We start from the raw sequence: 18,452 nt of genomic DNA, 5'->3' as shown, positions 1-18,452 counted from the left end.
AGTGCAGCTGCGGTGCAGAAAGCGTTGCGGGGATTCCAGGGGAATCTTGGACCGGGATCTTTGATATATGCAGTGTAATTAGTAGGCTTCAGTGTAGACACACACATACACACAGCAGAGCTCAGCAGAAGTCAACTTAATTAGTGAAATTGAAGAGAGGGTCTTGCAGTAAGGAGGGTGTGCTTTAGGAATGGGACCAGCAAAGATGGGACATGCAACTCACTTTGCATCAGCTAACATTTGTAGGTCTTACAGATGTTGTAATTGCTGAACTGGACATTGTTATACATGGAGCACTGTGTACTGTGCATCTGTTTTTGTGATGTAGTGGTGCAGCCAGTAAAAACTTACTGAACACAGTGTAAATGCATGCAGTGAGTCTACATGCAGGCAACACTGTCATACATACTTAAATATGGCAGATACAGTAGCTTATCTGTGCTTACAGTTATTTGGTTTCCACTGTGAAATGGGCAGTTGTACATTTAAATTATTCCAAAATCTGTGTCATTTTAAGCTGCTTTAATAAAAGACATTGTAGTTTTAATCAAGTGAGTGTCTTTGCTTTCAGGAATGTGCTACAGCTTTGCAATGAGACGTCTGTGGCTCTGTGTCTTGCTTGTGAGCATCACCTGCCGTCTGAGGTAAGGAACTGACTCTTGTAATGTAACGGCACATTTTTAATAATTCATCGTTCAATAAATACACATTCTTTCTATAAAATATTCACTTGAAGGGTTGACATCTAATTTTTAAGGTGTTAGCTGTTTTTTTTTCCAGTTCACTGGAGTCTGAACTGTCTCTAACAACGCTCTTTCATGCAGCCTCTCCCAGGGTGTAACTGGAACCCCCAAAGAGGCAGAATTAAACGACAACATCACCATCTTCACGCGCATCCTGGACGGACTGCTGGATGGTTATGACAACAGACTCCGCCCCGGGCTGGGAGGTACAGTAGGTCCACTGAATAAACCTCCACACGACTGACATTTTGTAATTAATACAGTCACACGTATTTTAGGTGAGAGCTGATTATGCCATTATGGAAATGTCTTGGGGCTTTCTTGCTAATGCACAACTAATACACAAAGCTCCATACTTAGATGAAAGAAGAAAGTGAAGTGTGAAAGATTGCAACCCCTCAGTCCTCACAGCTCTGCACTGCAACATCTGCTCATCCCAGGCAAGAAAAATCTGTCTGTATTCATGAGACAAAGACACATGATCGGCTGTTTGGGTCTCCTCTAAGCCTGATTTAATGGCACCATGACCACAGTCTAAAGCACAAGGTGTGTTGGTGTGACCTTGACAGAGCCATTACACTGTATCATTGGTTTAATGACAGATCTATTGTTCTGAAGCAACTAAAAATTCTCATTACTGAGGAGAAATAAAAAGACAATAAATCTGCAGGCTTGACACCATGAATGTTGTTCTGGATTTTCAAGTACAGTCAGACCTCAGTGTAGAAGTGTACAAGTCAAACTACTAGAGGAGACTGTTTCTTTTGTAAGGAAGGCTATGTTTGTTCTCAAGCTTCCAGTAATATACATTCACATGTCTCTGCCATTTCAGTAGTTTCTGAACAGCAACCGTAACTTCTTACTTTGAGTTCCCATTTTGAGGGAACCTTCATTTAAGTAACTGTCACCAAACATCACAAAACTCTGGCATTTTTTGCACCAGCTCAGTTTTAGCGTATCACAAAAGCCAGATCCCAGATTGTGTGTTAACAGGGCTCATCGGGTATTCATTATGCTGCAGGCAGAATCAAGTTCCATCTTTGCCTTTTTTTATCATTTCATTTTATCTCTGGGGAGCAAATAACCTGCATCCCAACTTTGCATTTACTAAAGATGTTGTGTGCACTGATCAATACTGGTAACGTTATGTTACAGGCTCACGGTGTTCTATATGTTGTTACAGAGAAGGTGACTGAGATCAAGACCAACATCTTTGTCACAAGCTTCGGCCCAGTCTCTGACACTGAAATGGTAAGAACCTCTGCTGAATAAGTTGAATATTTGATTACTTTTTTACAAACTTCTTTGTTTCTGTTAATATTTAAAAGCTCTAAAAAAGTACTATTAATATTTACTATTGAAAATCAGATATTTGAATTAATCGGAACCCAAATATGTTTAAAACACGATGATTAATAAATAAACAGGCTGTCTGACCAAAAGTTACATGACTTACTAAGAACACCACATAAGCATACCACATAAACTGTGTTAAATCTGAGTTTTCTCCTTGTTTACACATTAGATAATCAATACAGTATCTGCTGAATTCATTCATTCATATCTTCAAACACTTCTTATATCCTCTCCATTTATGCAAAGTGCTGACCCTTTTCCAACATGCGTCACATTACCTTCCTCACACTCATCACGCTGAATATGTTTCTCCGCAGGAATACACCATTGACGTATTCTTTCGTCAAAGCTGGAAAGACGAACGGCTCTGCTTTAAAGGCCCGATGGAGATGCTTCCCCTGAATAATCTCCTGGCCAGTAACATCTGGACCCCCGACACCTTCTTCCTCAACGGAAAGAAGTCCATCGCACATAATATGACTACGCCTAACAAGCTGCTGCGGCTGAAGGATGACGGGACTCTTCTCTACACCATGAGGTACAGTACAAGCGTTCACCCTGCTTTGGACTGCAGCAGGATAAACATCTCTTTCCTAATCAGTCTTACATTTAAAACACTGACTCACTCATTGACTGACTAGTGCAGTCTAGAGATATTGTGTAACCCAATTAGAGAGATGACTAAAACCTCCATCAGCTTGCAATACTTCTTTGGTTATGGTTTGCAAGACCCGTGCTGCACTACTACAGCCCACACACTCGTACTACATGTCTCATTGGTGCATTGATGCGTCATCATGTTGTCCTCATACTGTATACCGCAGGTCAGGGGAACTTGAAATGTTTGCTTTGACCCAGCGCTCTGCGTCCTACTCAGACTCACAAAACAGCACAATGCATTCTGATTATTTCTGCGTTCAACACAGTCTAGAGTTGAAAAGTACTTTATTTTTTTGGGTACTTATTTCCTCACATACAACTCCTGTAACATGCAAATAAGTTCATCGCTGCAATGCATTAGAGCCTGTGTTGTTGAAAGAGATATATCCTTCATGGAACCATCTCATTTACGTCTACTTTCATTTCAGCGCCGTGTCGTCATCTTATCAGGACAATAAATCCTCCAAATCAAATATTAACAAGGGGAGTTAGAGGGAGTGCACATGGCTGCATGTCAGAAATCGTTATTGATCCACTTCTTTAAAATTGCTACAAATCTACAGCTCATTTTTCAATGCTACAACCCCCTATAATAGTGGCCTATTAATGTGTTTGTGTTCTGGGAACAAGGTTATTAGAGAAACATTTTATGCATGCATTACTCTCCTCTCCTGCGTCGGTTGTTCCTACAACAAGTACTATATTGTGCAGCGCCCCAGCTACTGTACCATGAAACTATCTCTCAGAGGAAACAGAGTTTTGATTCAGGCACTGCAATGCATTGCACCACTATGCATTTCATAATAGATCACGACATTTTGCACTGTCCCTGTGTAGAAAACTGTCATTAACTGTCCTGTTTGCATCAGCTGGTAACGTTCCTGCTAGTCTGAACTCTCCTTATTGGTCATTATGATTTATTAACGAGCTAATACTGTATATGCTTGACTAATTAAAGCCAGGCAGAGAGGCCCATTTGCTGCAGAGATGCAGTCCCACCGTGGATATTAGTCATGCTCAGAAAAATGTCAGAGCTATGCAAAGCAAGACTCACCCTAATGGCCGCGGTAGCAGTTTTGCACGTTTATAATAGCACGTCTTATTCATCTCAAATAAACACAGAATTAAACAAGAGCTTCTGTACTCGTACTGCAAATACTGACACTGCCATCAGCTCGAACAATGGAAGGATAATTACAGTGGTGTTGTTACTAATTTAAGATACTGTTGAGGTCTGCAGCTCACATTTTTAATTTATTATTATTCAATTCACCCTTTTGCCAAAAGTGTCACATTCAAAATGCTTGATTTGTTGGACCAACACATAAAACACATTCAGTTTATATTTTACACATTTGAAACCCCACAATCAAAGAATCTTTGACATTTTTGCTGGAAAAATGACAGAAACAGTAAACCGAAATGCTAATTTATTCCAATGTGGTATTTTCTGTTTTCTTATTAAGGCATACAGCATGCTCTTAAACATATAATCAGGATAGATCCCAGAGAAACCACTATTTGCAACAGTGAAACGGTTCACATTCAGTTCCTCAGTTAAGCTTTTGTCCACTAGGATGTGATGTATAGTCATATATAAGAGACCCATTAAATAGAGCAGTGAGCAGTGACTACAGTATTATACTATAAGTATAATAATCAGTCACATTCACTTTAACACTGTGACGTTTGAGCTCGTCAGCATTTAGATTATTTTTCTGGTGGTGTATGTTGGTGTGTGGGGTAACAGCTGAGACAGCAGACGTCCTTTATTATACTAAATCCTTCTTCTGTGATTAGTATAAATCTATTAGGTGTAAGTGATGAAAGACAGTCATGACTTAAATACCAGTTGCTACTTCAAAATATCCCATTGCAAGTGAAAGTCATATTTAGTACTGCTAGGACAATATATGACTAAATTATGAAAAGGGCCAGATTTACAGTCTTGTCTTATAATAGTGGTACATTACTGTTTAATGCTATATTATTTGATGATTAATGATGCCTTTATATGCAAGCAGGACTTTTAATCTCTTATTCCAAACCGTCCAACAGTGTCCACTGTCCAAGTCTGTATTCCCGAAGCTATGGAATTTTTACAGTGACTACAATGTGAAATCCCAGGACTTAATGTTTACAGCTGTAACATTGCACGTATTCTAGATGAGTTGTGCATCAATTCATGTGTATTTTCGTACATTTGACATGTTTGTTATCTGTAGACACAGAAGAAAAAAAATTGTGTTTTATTAATAGCTTTATTTTTTAAAAACATCATCTAAGTTCGTTCGATTGGAGTGGATGATTTTTAAGCTGAACCAGAAGAAATAGCTGCCAGGCAAATGTGGCAGACTACAAAGTACAATATTTCTCTCAGAATATTTGTAACGTAGAAACAAAGCAGCAGTGCTGACGTTCTCAACTAAAATTCAAATGTATCCTGGTCAAACTATTTTTATAATATGTAGCTATTTACATGCTGGACTCTGATTTAAGAGTCCTGCTTGTCCCCAGTGTGGCCAGTGGAGGGCAGCATTACCTAAGGCTGTATAGCAAAGAGATGGGTTGTGTTCACACATTAGATCCACTTTATGACTGGTGTGTTTTATTCCCACTAAATCTTTATTTGTGCTTTATTGAAGTCCCACAGACAGGTGGCACCCTCTCTCCACAGAATGCTGTCAGACACTCGGTTGCATGATTCCTCCTTTATGGGCATCATCATGGGTCCCTCTGGTGGTTCACTCGCTTATTGCTCTGTGCTGGAAAAATTGCCGGTTGCTCTGGCGTTAATTATCCGAGACACCCTAATGAAGACAGACTATTATTTGTTAATGGCTATTTACGCAATTAAACACAACCAATATTAACAACTGTTTCTAATAAAGAGACGTGTTGAGAAAGCAGTGGTCACTGTGATGATTTCACACCCTCAGTTCATTTTCTAACTTTGGATGCTTGACTTCTTCTTTCAGGCTGACTATCTCAGCAGAATGTCCCATGCAGCTGGAGGATTTCCCAATGGATGCCCACGCTTGTCCCCTTAAATTTGGAAGCTGTGAGTGAACACACTTGCTAAATGCACACAGTGCACCACACAAAAATGTGTAAATGTTTCATGTGAGCAACCTAGACGCCAGTGACACAAGAACACTACAAATGTTTCCAAGCGTGAGGGCACTAATTACAAAAGCAGCATGTAGTGCTGACATTTCATCCATTTCAGTGCCGTTATTCATGCAGTGGACGTAGGGATGGATGTACCTTGTTGTGTTTGACAACCCGTGTCCCTCAGGTGCAGGGCTATTGTTGTGGCGGTGCAGGAGATAGCCATGTAGGCACTGACACAATACTCCTGATTAAGCCATTAATCAACATGTCAGGGCTGCTCTCTTGCATCCTCCGCCGCCTCTGCTACATTTAATGGGGGAATATTTGAAACACACACACACACACGGTGGATACAGCTAGGGGCCCACACACACATTCACCAAACCTTCATTTACCACCAAGGTAACCTTTAAAAATCTAATAGTACACCTTGCACATGAACATCTAAACCACACTTGAGGCTCTGCCTTACTCATGACTTTTAAGCTAGTTAGCCTCCCACAGCTCTTGCGGTACAAAAATACCTGGGGAGCTCCTCCTGTTGTGCGAGTTTAAAATTAGCAAATGAGGTCTTCCCTGCCACTGACTTATGGAGGGTAATCTCAGGCCTTTAGGCTCAGACACACAGCCACAATTGCTGCGTGACATTTGGCCACTCCCACGCCTACTTTGGTCACCTCAACCCCCACCTGACACCAGGAACAGGGATAATCAGTGCAGCTTACTATTGGCTTGTGGTGTCCATTAACTCATCAGGGGAACCCAAAAAGTTAAAACCACCTTAATTATGAAGTTTAAATACAAAAGCATTTGTCTGGTAGCAGAATCTGTTAGATTCTGAAATGATGGATGACTTAAATTTACTTTAATTCAATTCTAGTTGAAATATGCATATAATTAATAGAGAAAATGAAACACACTGCGTTGCCATTCATTTGTCTTTACGGACATTATTGTTTGTGAATTTAATTACACTATATATACATCCATCAGCCACAACATCATGGCCATTGACAGGAGACGTGAATAACATTGACCATCTTGTGACAACACAATGTTCTGCTGGGAAACGTTTGGACCTGGCATTCATGTGGATGTTACTTAGGCATGTACCACCCACCTAGACCAGACCAGGCAGCCCGACCCCTTAGAAATGACTCTCCTCCACTGAGGCCCCTCCCCTCAGCCCATAGGACCCAAAGGCCCCCACTAACAACATTCTGTTGCCAGACACCACAGGACACCCTCAGAAGGTCCATGTCCATTCTGTCATGAGTCAGAACTGTTTTGGAGGCACAAAGGAGACCTACATAATATTAGGAAGGTGGTCATAATGTTATGCCTGGTGTATGCTGCAAAAATGTCTTTCAGTATGACGAATGAATACATTTATAAATACATGCAGATAGCCCAGAAATTTCTAAACAGCATACAATTTAATAAGCTGTACAAAAGCATGTCATGTTCATGCATATTCATTGTCATTATGCATTCCCAGAGGTATGCACAGTATTTTTACATAAGCAGCTTTGATAAGCTTTGCACCACTACAATGGAGGTGAAAAGTCACATCGGTTGCTAACCCAAGAATACGAAGCACTCTGACCATGAAATGACTTCTAAACCCCAATGTGACAGTACAAATGTAGCCCATATGAGGTCTTAAGCTGCAAAGGTTACTGTGCAGTATATCCTGTTTTCTCAGACTCCATTAACCATAGCTAATCCTTTGACCTAACGGACAGCACTCACCCATGAGCTCAAGGCTTTCAAAGCTAGCAGACCTGTCCTTTGCTGTTGTGTTAATCACCTCTCATGGAGTGAACTGTACTACCATCAGTCTCATTCTCTGACTACTGTAGCTCGTGTCTGTGAGACTGCGTGGTTGTGTTTTAGTTGCATGATCTGAATGAATGTGTAATGGATAGAAAGGCTTGAATGCTGTAAATATGAAAAATGAATACGAATATGTGGCTTGCTGCTATGTGCTGTGGTGGTGTCATCTAGCCATATAGCTATGTCCATACCTATGTTTTAATTTGTTTCATTCACTTGCTGTGTGACTGTAGCTCTTTAATTGTTCTCAGACGTAATGAGATCTATACATCATCATTTATTTCATCTAAGTTTTATCTCAGGGCATTTCAGTTTTATTACTATGCTAATATGTCTGTGAAGGTTCTCAGTCATTCAGGCCGTGTTATATCTTCTTGAAGATGTTTCACCACTCATCCAAATTCTTCATCAGCTGGGATTTTAATAGACGTATGCTGGTGTTGTCCATCTGGAGTTTGGGTAACTAGTATCTGTAAAAACAGATACCTGTAATTGGAGGAATCAGTTTTGATCCTGTCTTTCTTCCCAATGAGTGGTTCTCTAATGACCCATTACTGGCAAGAGACTCCAGTCTCAAGATGTGAATGGGGGTGAAACTTTCTGCAGACAGATGCTAGGAACTCTGTTGTAGATGAATATATATACAACACTTGTAACCATTTAGTATGCCTAAGCTGCCCCATTGTGTCTTTCTACATTTGATCATAGCCAACATCACATTTATTGTATTTCACTGCCAAGAATAATACAAAAAAGATCAACACTAACATCCGTCCACAATAAGCTACAACCTGGAGGCGTTAGCTTAGCCAAGCGAAAAAAAGGAAGTCAGTACTCTGTCTAAAAGTAACAGCAAATCTGCCAACTAAAAAGCTTATTTATTATAAATATAATTCATTTTAATTGGTTAAAAACAACAGAAAAAACAATAATTAAAAAGAACAGAAGCTGTGCTAACAGAAGCTAATGGCCTATTAGCTTCACAGTTACTAATTTGTTAGAATATACCAACCTGTTGTGCAAGCTTAATATAAGCATACATAATACAAACATCTTAATGCAGTGTAGCCCATGTGCAGACCTTGAAAGCTCTTCTTGTTCTGGCCTTATTATATCTGGATTATCTCATGGTAAAATGCGCATTTTGATGCAGCCCTCTCATTTATAGCCGAACTAATTGCTTGCGCCTCGCAAATGAAAAGAGGAAACCCTAGAAAACATAGTGGCTTTACATAATGCTGCTACCAGCTGTTCCAAAAATTCATTGTAGATCAAGTCACAAGCCCCTGCTCCAGGAATGACTAAATCTCCAGTTAATTTTCATTAATGAGCATCATTATTCATTACCAGGGCCCTCTAAACACAGAAATATCTGCCTCCTGCTAGCTGAATATAGGTTTATTAGGCCAAACGCCACGTTGACAGGATGATACATTTCTGATTGTTACTGAATGGTGAATTTCTTCTGATTATAACGCAAGAGATCCTTTATATAAAGAAATCATTAACAAACTAGCAATTTCAAGTAATTTCAACTCAGTTCATGTTAATTTTAGGTAAATGTCCAAACCAATGTTACACAAGTACTGACTGATTTGGACTAAATAAAAGATGTTCAATTGCACTTGGCTGCTGCAGCAATGAACCAACAGTTCATTTGATCCTACTAACTAAGTCTTTCTGTCACTTTTAAAAGTGACATAACTGAGTGGCATGCACATAAGAAACAGGAGAAGGCATTATACAACATCATATGACTTACCGGATAAAAACAAGCCACAACATTTATGTAATATCTACCTGAATTTCCTTAACTGTGATTTAATCATTTAGGGACAATTCCTATAACTTCAACCAAAGAACACAGAGAGTGTAACATACTTATAGACTACTGATTACAGGCAAGGAGTGGTGATCAGTAGTCTATCTTATGTTTTGTAAGTTGTCCATCTGGAGACACCATTAGTGAAATGTGTGTTTATTATAGGGGTGTCCGATCAAGTTTTTGTGCCCCCTGATCCGATACAGATATTTTAATATTCAGTATCGTCTGATCTGATCTGATCTGATTAAATAAAAAACTTTTTCTCCCCTGGAGGTTCAGAGGTGCTTTTCTTATCTTACTTATTCTCCTGGATCACCAGTGCACCGTGCAACTCTATTAAGTACAAATAATGGGGCTGTCAGTGCTAATGTAGCGAGGAGACGGTAACTTTTACCTCGACTCCAGAAAACCTGGTCTAACTCCATAACACTGTCCATAATATTTTTCACTTGACGCTGTCTAGTGGTAACACTGAATGACAATCTCCTGCTTACCGCCCCGCCAACATCCACATTGCATAATTTACAAATGCAGATTGCTTTGATGCTAGGCAACAGAGAGGAATGACACGTTTTGACGCCACAGAGAGATGGTTTCGGTTTATGGCAGACATAAAATAAATAACTACAAAAGATACCAGTCTGATCCGATCATTTTAAAAATGCCCAAATCGATACCGATCTCCTGATGCTGACATTCCTAGTTTATGATATTATGTAGTAGCATTGTAGGTGCCAATCAATGAATGGATTTCATACACTGTGAATCATGTGACATGCACACATACAGTATAGAAATTATAGATTTTCAAGTTTGTCTTAAAGGTCAGGCAGCCATTTGAACACTTAAGCTTGCTTGCTGTCCTCACTCCCTTCCATACCAACCTTTAAGTGATACTGTCCTAACACACCTTATATAAAAGTTATGAAAACCAACCCCTTAGTGCTAATTAACGTTCCTAGTTTTTCATTCAAGTTTGGATTTGTGGGCCAAATTTTTCCTGTTATGTCAACTGTAGCCATGTTGGGAAGGAGTCTTTCAGTGTTCATATGAACATATGCACATTGGTTGTCAGACTTACACTACGTTGTTTCATGTGACATCATTCGAAAGCTAACCACTGATGTCTTGCTACTTCTACTAGCAGTGTAAATGAAAATGTAAGGATGATATATTCCCTTCACCGGAATAATTTAAATGTTCCATGTAAACAGTAAAGCTTTACGTAGGTTTATATGCTGACTATCTCTTTGCTGAAAGCAGACCACCCGGAGTCTCGTCTCACTGTAAACATGTTGTGTATCTCGTTTGGCGTAATGATATAACTGAGGTCAGATACTAGATGTCACAGTATTACAGACACAGTATCAAACTGATTACCAGACACTGGGCAGAGGCTTGCTGTTATACCTCCATGCTGATGACAGCCGTGACCAGAGGCATTGTGTTTTTTTTCGGTTGCACATCCATATGTCTGTACGTCCCATTCTTTCAATATCTCAGCTGATCTCGATTCAGTGATGAACCACACAAAGACACCATAATAACTCATAATCTAGGAACATTTTACAATTGCCTAATAGGATAAAATGATGAGGTGATGACGTTCACTTAGATTTTCTCAAAGTCTTCTCTTTATTCTCATATATGATACTGTATGAGTCTGGACAGGCAAATGTAAAGTGCATCTTCCCTGACTGGTGGAGGCACACAGTATTTCTAGTTTTGATGCTGGAAAGAATTCCAAGAAACATGATTTTTTTTAAATGTGTCTGAAATTTGCAATGTTTTAATTCTTTGATGAATGAAAAAGCACATAACACTTTCCTTCACAACTTGCAGCAGCAATACATTTACAAAAAATATGTGACCCACAGTCTTTGATTACTCTGGCTTACAGTTTTTTTTTTTGTTGTTGTTTTTTTAATATATTTCTTTTAAAGCAATGCACAGCTTAACCATTACATAATGTGTCTTTCATCTTCCAACATACAAGCTGTAGCCTTGATTTACTGAAGCCCTCTTAACTGCTCAAGTGCGGACAAAATCATAAGGAGCATAAGACAATGGACGGTCAGTGAAATGTTTTCCATGCGTTGCCTGTACAGTAATGTGTACTATAGCTTAGATGTACAAATACTTGTTTGAGACAATACAGAGTGTCTTTGAGGCGATAATCCACAAACTGGTTGACTGGGGTCAACCTAAATTGCAGTCTTCTAACACCACAGTTGCTGGATTAGTGCAATACTGTTAGATTGGATGCTGCACTGCAGTACAACTGAGAGGAAAAACACACACCCACACACCCACACACACACACAGATTTAATACATCTACTATACAGTATTTGTGGAGTTTGTACTATGGTAGAGGCGAAGGAGCCACATTTGCATTTTGCAGAGCTCGCTTGTTTGCAGAACGAGTCTGTGAATGAAAGGCTGAGTTGTAAATACATCAGCATAAAGAGCTCTTTCATGGCAACGTGCCAACATTCACACATAACATCATAGTATTAGTAACATCTGCGTGTTGTGATACACTCAAACTGATTACATCGGATCCAAAAACGAGCTCTTAACAGTGACACCGAGTTGTTCTAGTTGTAATGAAACAAAGTGGGTGAAAGGTCAAGTGTTGTATCTGTAGGTTATTTTAGCTGGTAAAACCTTAGATGCCAAGGAACAGAGTGACAACAGTGAGTGCTACAGCTGGGTGATATTATGCGCTCACAACAATCTGTGCTGCTGCTGTATGGACACAGTCCGAACCAACAGTTAATTTGATCCTACCAACTTCCTGTCACTTTTAAAAGTGACATAACTGAGTGGCATACACCTTGGACAAATGTAGTTTATTACACCACATTTGTTATTTCTGGATCAGTTACTGAAGAGTGGCAGAAGAGTGGAGGTGCGTGAGTTTATCTGCTTAACACCGAGGCTTTTTCTGATATCAAATATGGCTGAGCACCTGCACCTGAAAAAAACAACACGACTAAAAATCTAACTCTTACATAATCGCATTCACGTAACATGTCATTTTTCAAACTCATCTACGCTTGAGAGGAAGTAACAATGAAAGCCGCCAAAGGATGAAGAGAGAGTCGGGAGGTTCAGTGTTTTCCTCGAGAGCACTTAAACAAGCACACAAACTTTACAGTTAATGTCTGACCCACTCAAATATTGTTATATTCTCACATATCTCTTTAGTAATGGCACATACAATAACAGGTCATTCTTTTTAGCGATGATATCCAGTATACATTTGAATGATCAGGTTTTTAGCAAGACTTGAAAAGTGTGAAAGCTTTTATAAATAGGCAATTTATAATAATATTTATTGTACACACTCTACAAGGAAGCTCCTCCAACTTATCGGTACGGAGACAGCATGTCTGTTTCAAACACAGCGACAATATAACAATATTCTAATCCTGCATTGATTTAAAGGGTTAGGGTTAGGGTTAGATTTGATTTAAAAAAATTTAAAAGTCTTCTCTGTTTGACTATTTTTAGACTTTCTGTTTGGCCTCGAATAAGTCTGTGGGGTCTAATGAAGTTAGCTCAATCAACCTACTTATACTACATGACATGCTGAACGGTCACATTAGGTAGCATTTTCTAACAGACTGCTTATAATAAATATTCAGTTCTCTAAAATCTAAATCTGCACATCTTTGTGTCTTGTTTGTTTTTTTTTAGACGCATATCCGGTCTCAGAGGTGGTCTACAACTGGACTCAGGGGGCAGCCAAGTCCGTGGTGGTGGCAGAGGAAGGCTCCCGGCTTAATCAGTACCATCTGACCGGTCAGACCGCAGGGACAAAGGACATCTACACCAGCCGAGGTACAGGGAGGCATGAGCAGACTCAGATTACAGTTGACCTCTCCTACAGCATCACTCATTTACGCCTGAAGATAGTGTTCATGAATTTTTCTGTTCTATATTGTACTTGTTCCCCCACCGACACCAGCCATCATACAGTAGCGTCAGGCAGGAGCGGCGGATGTTAAGCCCCTGCTTCCACCCTATTATTCAGCTCTGTGTTATTACATCGGGTGCCATCCAAAGATGTTGTCAGAAGAAAAGTTTTTCAAATCAAGCTGGATAGAGACAATGAATGATTTGCAAGGATTTGAGAATGCCTCCCACACATAGCCAGCTGTCTCGGAAGAGGGTGGAGCAGGGAGGAGGGGCAAAAAAAAAAAATCACTTATCCGTGGTCTGAGCCACTGGGTCTGTAGGGTTAATCCGTATGCAGGCCCATCAGTTGTGCTTTTACTGAGTGACGTCACAACTCAGGGATTGGCTGTGACGGCAGGGACACATGGGGCGGGGGGCAAGCGGCATCTGTTTAATTCTGTTATGTAAAGAAAAATGATAATACATTTCTAGTGCTGGTTGAGTTTGTTACAAAGGAGGCGTTGCTATAGTAATGCGTGCAGGCATCGTTTCCGGTATGTGTAACACATGAGAAGTGAACATTTACCAGTATTTCACGGTGCTTATAACACGGCAGGAAATCCTAACATGCTCACACAGGTGGAAGAGCCAGACTCAAGACAGGCTCAGATGAACACACAGCTTGCTCTATTTTTTTCCCTACACCCACTGCTCAGACCAGTGTAAGGAAGAAGACACGCAGCGCCAGCATGACCTTAATTAGCATTGCTAATCCGAGCTACCAACCCTCTTTAACAAGCCAAGAATAACTCGGCAAAGTTCTCATACAGGCCTGACGTGACCTTTGACCTCACAGGTTAAGCCAAAGAGGATGAAAACACAGACACAGGAATTGAACTGGTGAAAACTTGTAATTTCATTACATTACACACATCACTGCCTCCAGATTATAACAGAACGTGGCAAAGCTCAACAGATGGTTTTGATCTGTACTTACCAGTTGACCAACATAGCTGCGTTGTTCTCCGCTATGAATGGCAGTTCCCCACAGACGCTCCAAAAACCAAAGAGTAAAATCCACCACAACCGCATTTTTTCACGCCTTGGAGATTTTCATCCACTTCCAAGCCCAGCAGGCGGTCAGATCAGAGCTGGATTCTCCCGGCTGTGCCACCACCGAGCAGGGCTGCTGGCTACTAGTCCTCGGAGCGAAGGCAACACAGGTGCCCTTTTCATTATTGACATGATGTTCGTCGTTGCGTCGCACAGACCATCCAAACTTTCGTCCCGTCCCTCTCAGCCCCCCTCTACTTCAGTCATCTGTCCACCTGCTTGTAATCACCGCTGATCCAGGTCTGTTTTAGTGTTCTTGCTCAAGCAAGGCAAGGATGTACATCCCCAATCAAGGGTGGCCCGGGCCTGACAGAATGGGATGGACTCTCTGTTGCACACACACACATACACACCCATGCACATGGAAAGAGAGAGAGAGAGAGAGAGACAGAGGGAGAGCGAGGCAGAGCGAGAGAGATATACAGGATGCAGATTGTGACAAGGGATTAGTGAGACAGAAAAATCCGATTTTGCCAGGAGAAAGCAGCAGTCATCTGTGGATTTTCTATAGTTTATCAGACTCCGGGGCTCGACAGGATTTTTGAGAAAAAAAAAAAAAATCCTTCAAATGCAATCTTCAGTTGGTTAACGGGATATGATGATTTCCCCACCAACTTGTTTTTACAATAATTTAGCTCACATATTTGGAGGAGTACATATTTCTTTTTGGAGAGCACTTAATCACAGCAACAGCTTGAAGGGACGTCACAACACCTGCTCACTGAAGGAAAACAGCACAAGGCAAAGCAGATCTTCAATGACTGCAAGCACAAGCAACAATTTGTGCAAGTACAAAATATTCTGTAAAGGGTAAAGAAATTAATTATCCTGAAAAACACAATTGTAATACAAGAAATGATCACACCAATTAGATTAACACCATCACCAGCAAGTAGATAAGTTAAGATAAGACAGGACTTTATTTATCCCCGTGGGGAAATTAGGGAGTATATATAAGTATATCACACATTGTTTCCCATCCACCTGTTTTTATGCAGATGTGAGTATTAAAACAAACGAACAAACAACAGCCCCGGATGGAACAGTGACGTGGTGGTTAGCACTGATGCCTCAAAGCAAGAAAGTTTGAGGTTCGAATCCATGGGCTAACTGGGGCCTTTCTGTGTGGAGTTTGCATGTTCTCCCTGTGTCTGCGTGGGTTCTCTCCGGGTTCTCAGGCTTCCTCCCACTGTCCAGAGACATGCTTGTTAGGACAACTGGTGATTCTAAATTGGCCGTAGGTGTGAATGGTTGTCTGTCTCTCTGTGTTAGCCCTGCCATAGACTGGAGACCTGTCCTCCAGTTGTTCTCTCGACCGATGACAGCTGGGATAGGCACCCTTCACAGGACAAGCAGTTGCAGAAGATGAATGAATGAATGAATGAATGAATGAATGAATGAATGAATGACAACCCCAAACTTCAAACACAAAGGATAAAGTGCTCACGCAAAAGTTTATCCATTACAGCAATTCATCAAACTTAGTAGATAGATAGATAGATAGATAGATAGATAGATAGATACCCAAATAAAGATTAAAAAATATTGTGACTGTAGTGATTGTACACGTTTTTTGTTATTGCACATTATGAAGAAAACAGACCCATTGGTCTGTTGGCCAAACGACTGCCTTTCTTAAAAATGAAAGGTGAGCTTCAGAATGGAAGAAAACTAGAATGAGAGCCCTTCAAGCGACACCATTTCCTCTGGTCGGTTGTTTTCTGCAGGTCAATACACCGTGATGATGGCTCACTTTTACCTGAAGAGGAAGATTGGCTACTTTGTCATCCAGACCTACATGCCTTGCTTCATGACCGTGATCCTGTCCCAGGTTTCCTTTTGGCTCAACCGGGAGTCTGTACCAGCACGGACCGTCTTTGGTGAGTTTGGAACGTACAGATGCATTAAGCTTTGAGGTGACTTCAATATTTTACTCCATATCAGTAGAGCAACCACAGAGGGTTTATCCTGTAGGAACATACCTGTTAAATGAGCGTTGACCCGTTAACTTTCTTCTTAACACATCTGTCTATAAAGCTCTGTTGTGACTTAATCTGTTGGAATAAAAATCATGAGTCAACTTGACCTAGTTTTCTCCTCCACCAGGGGTGACAACAGTGCTCACAATGACCACTCTCAGCATCAGTGCTCGAAACTCGCTGCCTAAAGTGGCTTACGCTACTGCCATGGACTGGTTCATCGCCGTATGCTATGCCTTTGTCTTCTCTGCGCTTATTGAATTTGCCACAGTTAATTATTTCACCAAAAGGAGCTGGGCCTGGGATGGAAAAAAGGCAATGGAGGCCCAACAGCCCAAGGTATGTACTGTGGGGGTACAGATATGGATATACTGATACATTAGCATTATTTTCTTTGGCTGCTCTAAGCCAAATGTTTGAATAGAGTAATCAGAGTGAACCAAAATTATAGTATAAAAGCCAGACCAGCTTCCCAACTTCCAAATTTTTGTTTGTGGCGAAAAGTTGGTCTGGAATCTCTCCGTTGTGAACCAGTTATGCTCTGATAAGTGCGTGTTGGACAAGTGAGCTGTTTATCACGTCTGCTATAAAAGATACTGAGAGCAGGATGAACAGTTAACAGCCATTAAGGCATGTGTTGAGAACCCCTTAATAGCTTCGTGTTGTTGCTCTGACTGGTTGTAAGACTGTCCAAAGGCAAAGGTTGTACTTTTTTTTCTCCGTACATTACGTCATGTGAGGCATGTAATTAGATTTCTGGGTTGCAGGCTCCAACAAAGGTAGGAAACTACGATGTAGGTGTGCTGCAGGTATGGCGTGCCCATGCCAGTGCAGAAAGTGATTGGGTAGAACTGATACCCAAAGAATTCCCCAAGTGACTCAACCTCCCCCTTATCTTATTTTCTAATCTGTCTCAGATCAGGGGTAGATTCTGTCACGCATGATTGTAAAGTTAGAGAGGAATTAGGCAAGATGTAGAAGTTTGAAACGGCAGCTTAATAAATTCACAGTTCAGTCTGCCAGTGTTGTGGCACAGTGTCAGCTCATTAGTTCCCAAGAACACTGATCCCTACCTTTAGCTTTGACTAGCTGTCTTTTTTTGTTCTCCTCGAGTTTTAGTGTATGTGTGTGTGCCTGCTTTATTAACAGTCTGTTTCATTCTGTTAAATGATGAATGAGCAGTACATTTTTTTCACTGTTTTTTTTGTTTTGTTTTTGTTCTCCACAGAAAAAAGACCCCTTAGCCTTGTCTAAGAAGCCAAACAACACCTGTTCAGCTGGCGTTAATTACACAACCAATCTTACTAAGGATGCATCCATCTCAACCATTTCGAACAGCACTGCTGTTCAGCTTAAACCGTCTGAAACCAAGGCCCCGGATCCCAAAAAGACTTACAACAGCGTGAGCAAGATCGACAAGATGTCCAGGATAGTGTTCCCGGTGCTGTTTGGGACCTTCAACCTGGTGTACTGGGCCACGTATCTCAACAGGGAACAAATAATTGAACCTCAGCGATGAGGGTCATTCATCCTCCTGACAACCACTTCAGGATTTGGTAAAAGGAACGCAATCAAAAACAATGCCAAGTACTTAGTCCTTGTATCATACAGTACAAGTGTGTTTTACTTTTTCCGGAAATAGGATTACATTGCATGTCTGTCACTTTAAGAAAGTTTTGCCATGTTTGCCATGAGTTTGTATGATGATATTGGATTAACAGCCTAAACAGTCATTTACGGACTGCTTTCTGTCAGATTATAATCTTTTAACATTTTAGCATTTGGCATTTGTGTTTTCTCTCTGAGTCCACAGTAGGTGATGGTACAGCAAGGGAAAATGCTATGCAAGACATTTTTGCTGTGTTATTACTGGCTTTTACCATTGCAACCTTTGTTTTCTACAAATGAGCCGGACGTCCTC

At 40.7% G+C, this 18,452-nt stretch overlaps 2 protein-coding genes across 2 annotated transcripts in view; one reads left to right on the top strand and one right to left on the bottom strand.

Moving 5' to 3' along the window:
• gabrb3 (gamma-aminobutyric acid type A receptor subunit beta3) overlaps positions 1-14,531 on the bottom strand; it is a gene marked incomplete at its 5' end in the record, with an annotated part of 41,464 nt that extends 26,933 nt beyond the window's left edge. Inside the window, one exon of the mRNA XM_084548522.1 lies at positions 14,437-14,531. Within this exon, the coding sequence (XP_084404648.1) occupies positions 14,437-14,531 (95 nt within the window). The remainder of the gene's footprint in view (positions 1-14,436) is intronic.
• On the top strand, positions 574-18,327 carry gabra5 (gamma-aminobutyric acid type A receptor subunit alpha5; the record flags this gene model as incomplete). The annotated part of the gene is made up of 9 exons (XM_084548524.1): positions 574-644; positions 825-949; positions 1,927-1,994; positions 2,417-2,637; positions 5,738-5,820; positions 13,239-13,382; positions 16,280-16,432; positions 16,659-16,870; positions 17,760-18,327. 9 exons carry the CDS (start codon positions 574-576, stop codon positions 18,048-18,050), a joined length of 1,368 nt encoding a protein of 455 aa, XP_084404650.1. The 3' UTR covers positions 18,051-18,327.
• Positions 18,328-18,452: the final 125 nt, after the last annotated feature.

The sequence above is a fragment of the Chelon labrosus genome, assembly GCF_963514085.1.
Source record: "Chelon labrosus genome assembly, chromosome: 7".
NCBI lineage: Eukaryota > Metazoa > Chordata > Actinopteri > Mugiliformes > Mugilidae > Chelon > Chelon labrosus.
The sequence above is the reverse complement of the archived record's forward strand: the minus strand, read 5'-3'. Positions and strand labels throughout refer to the sequence as shown.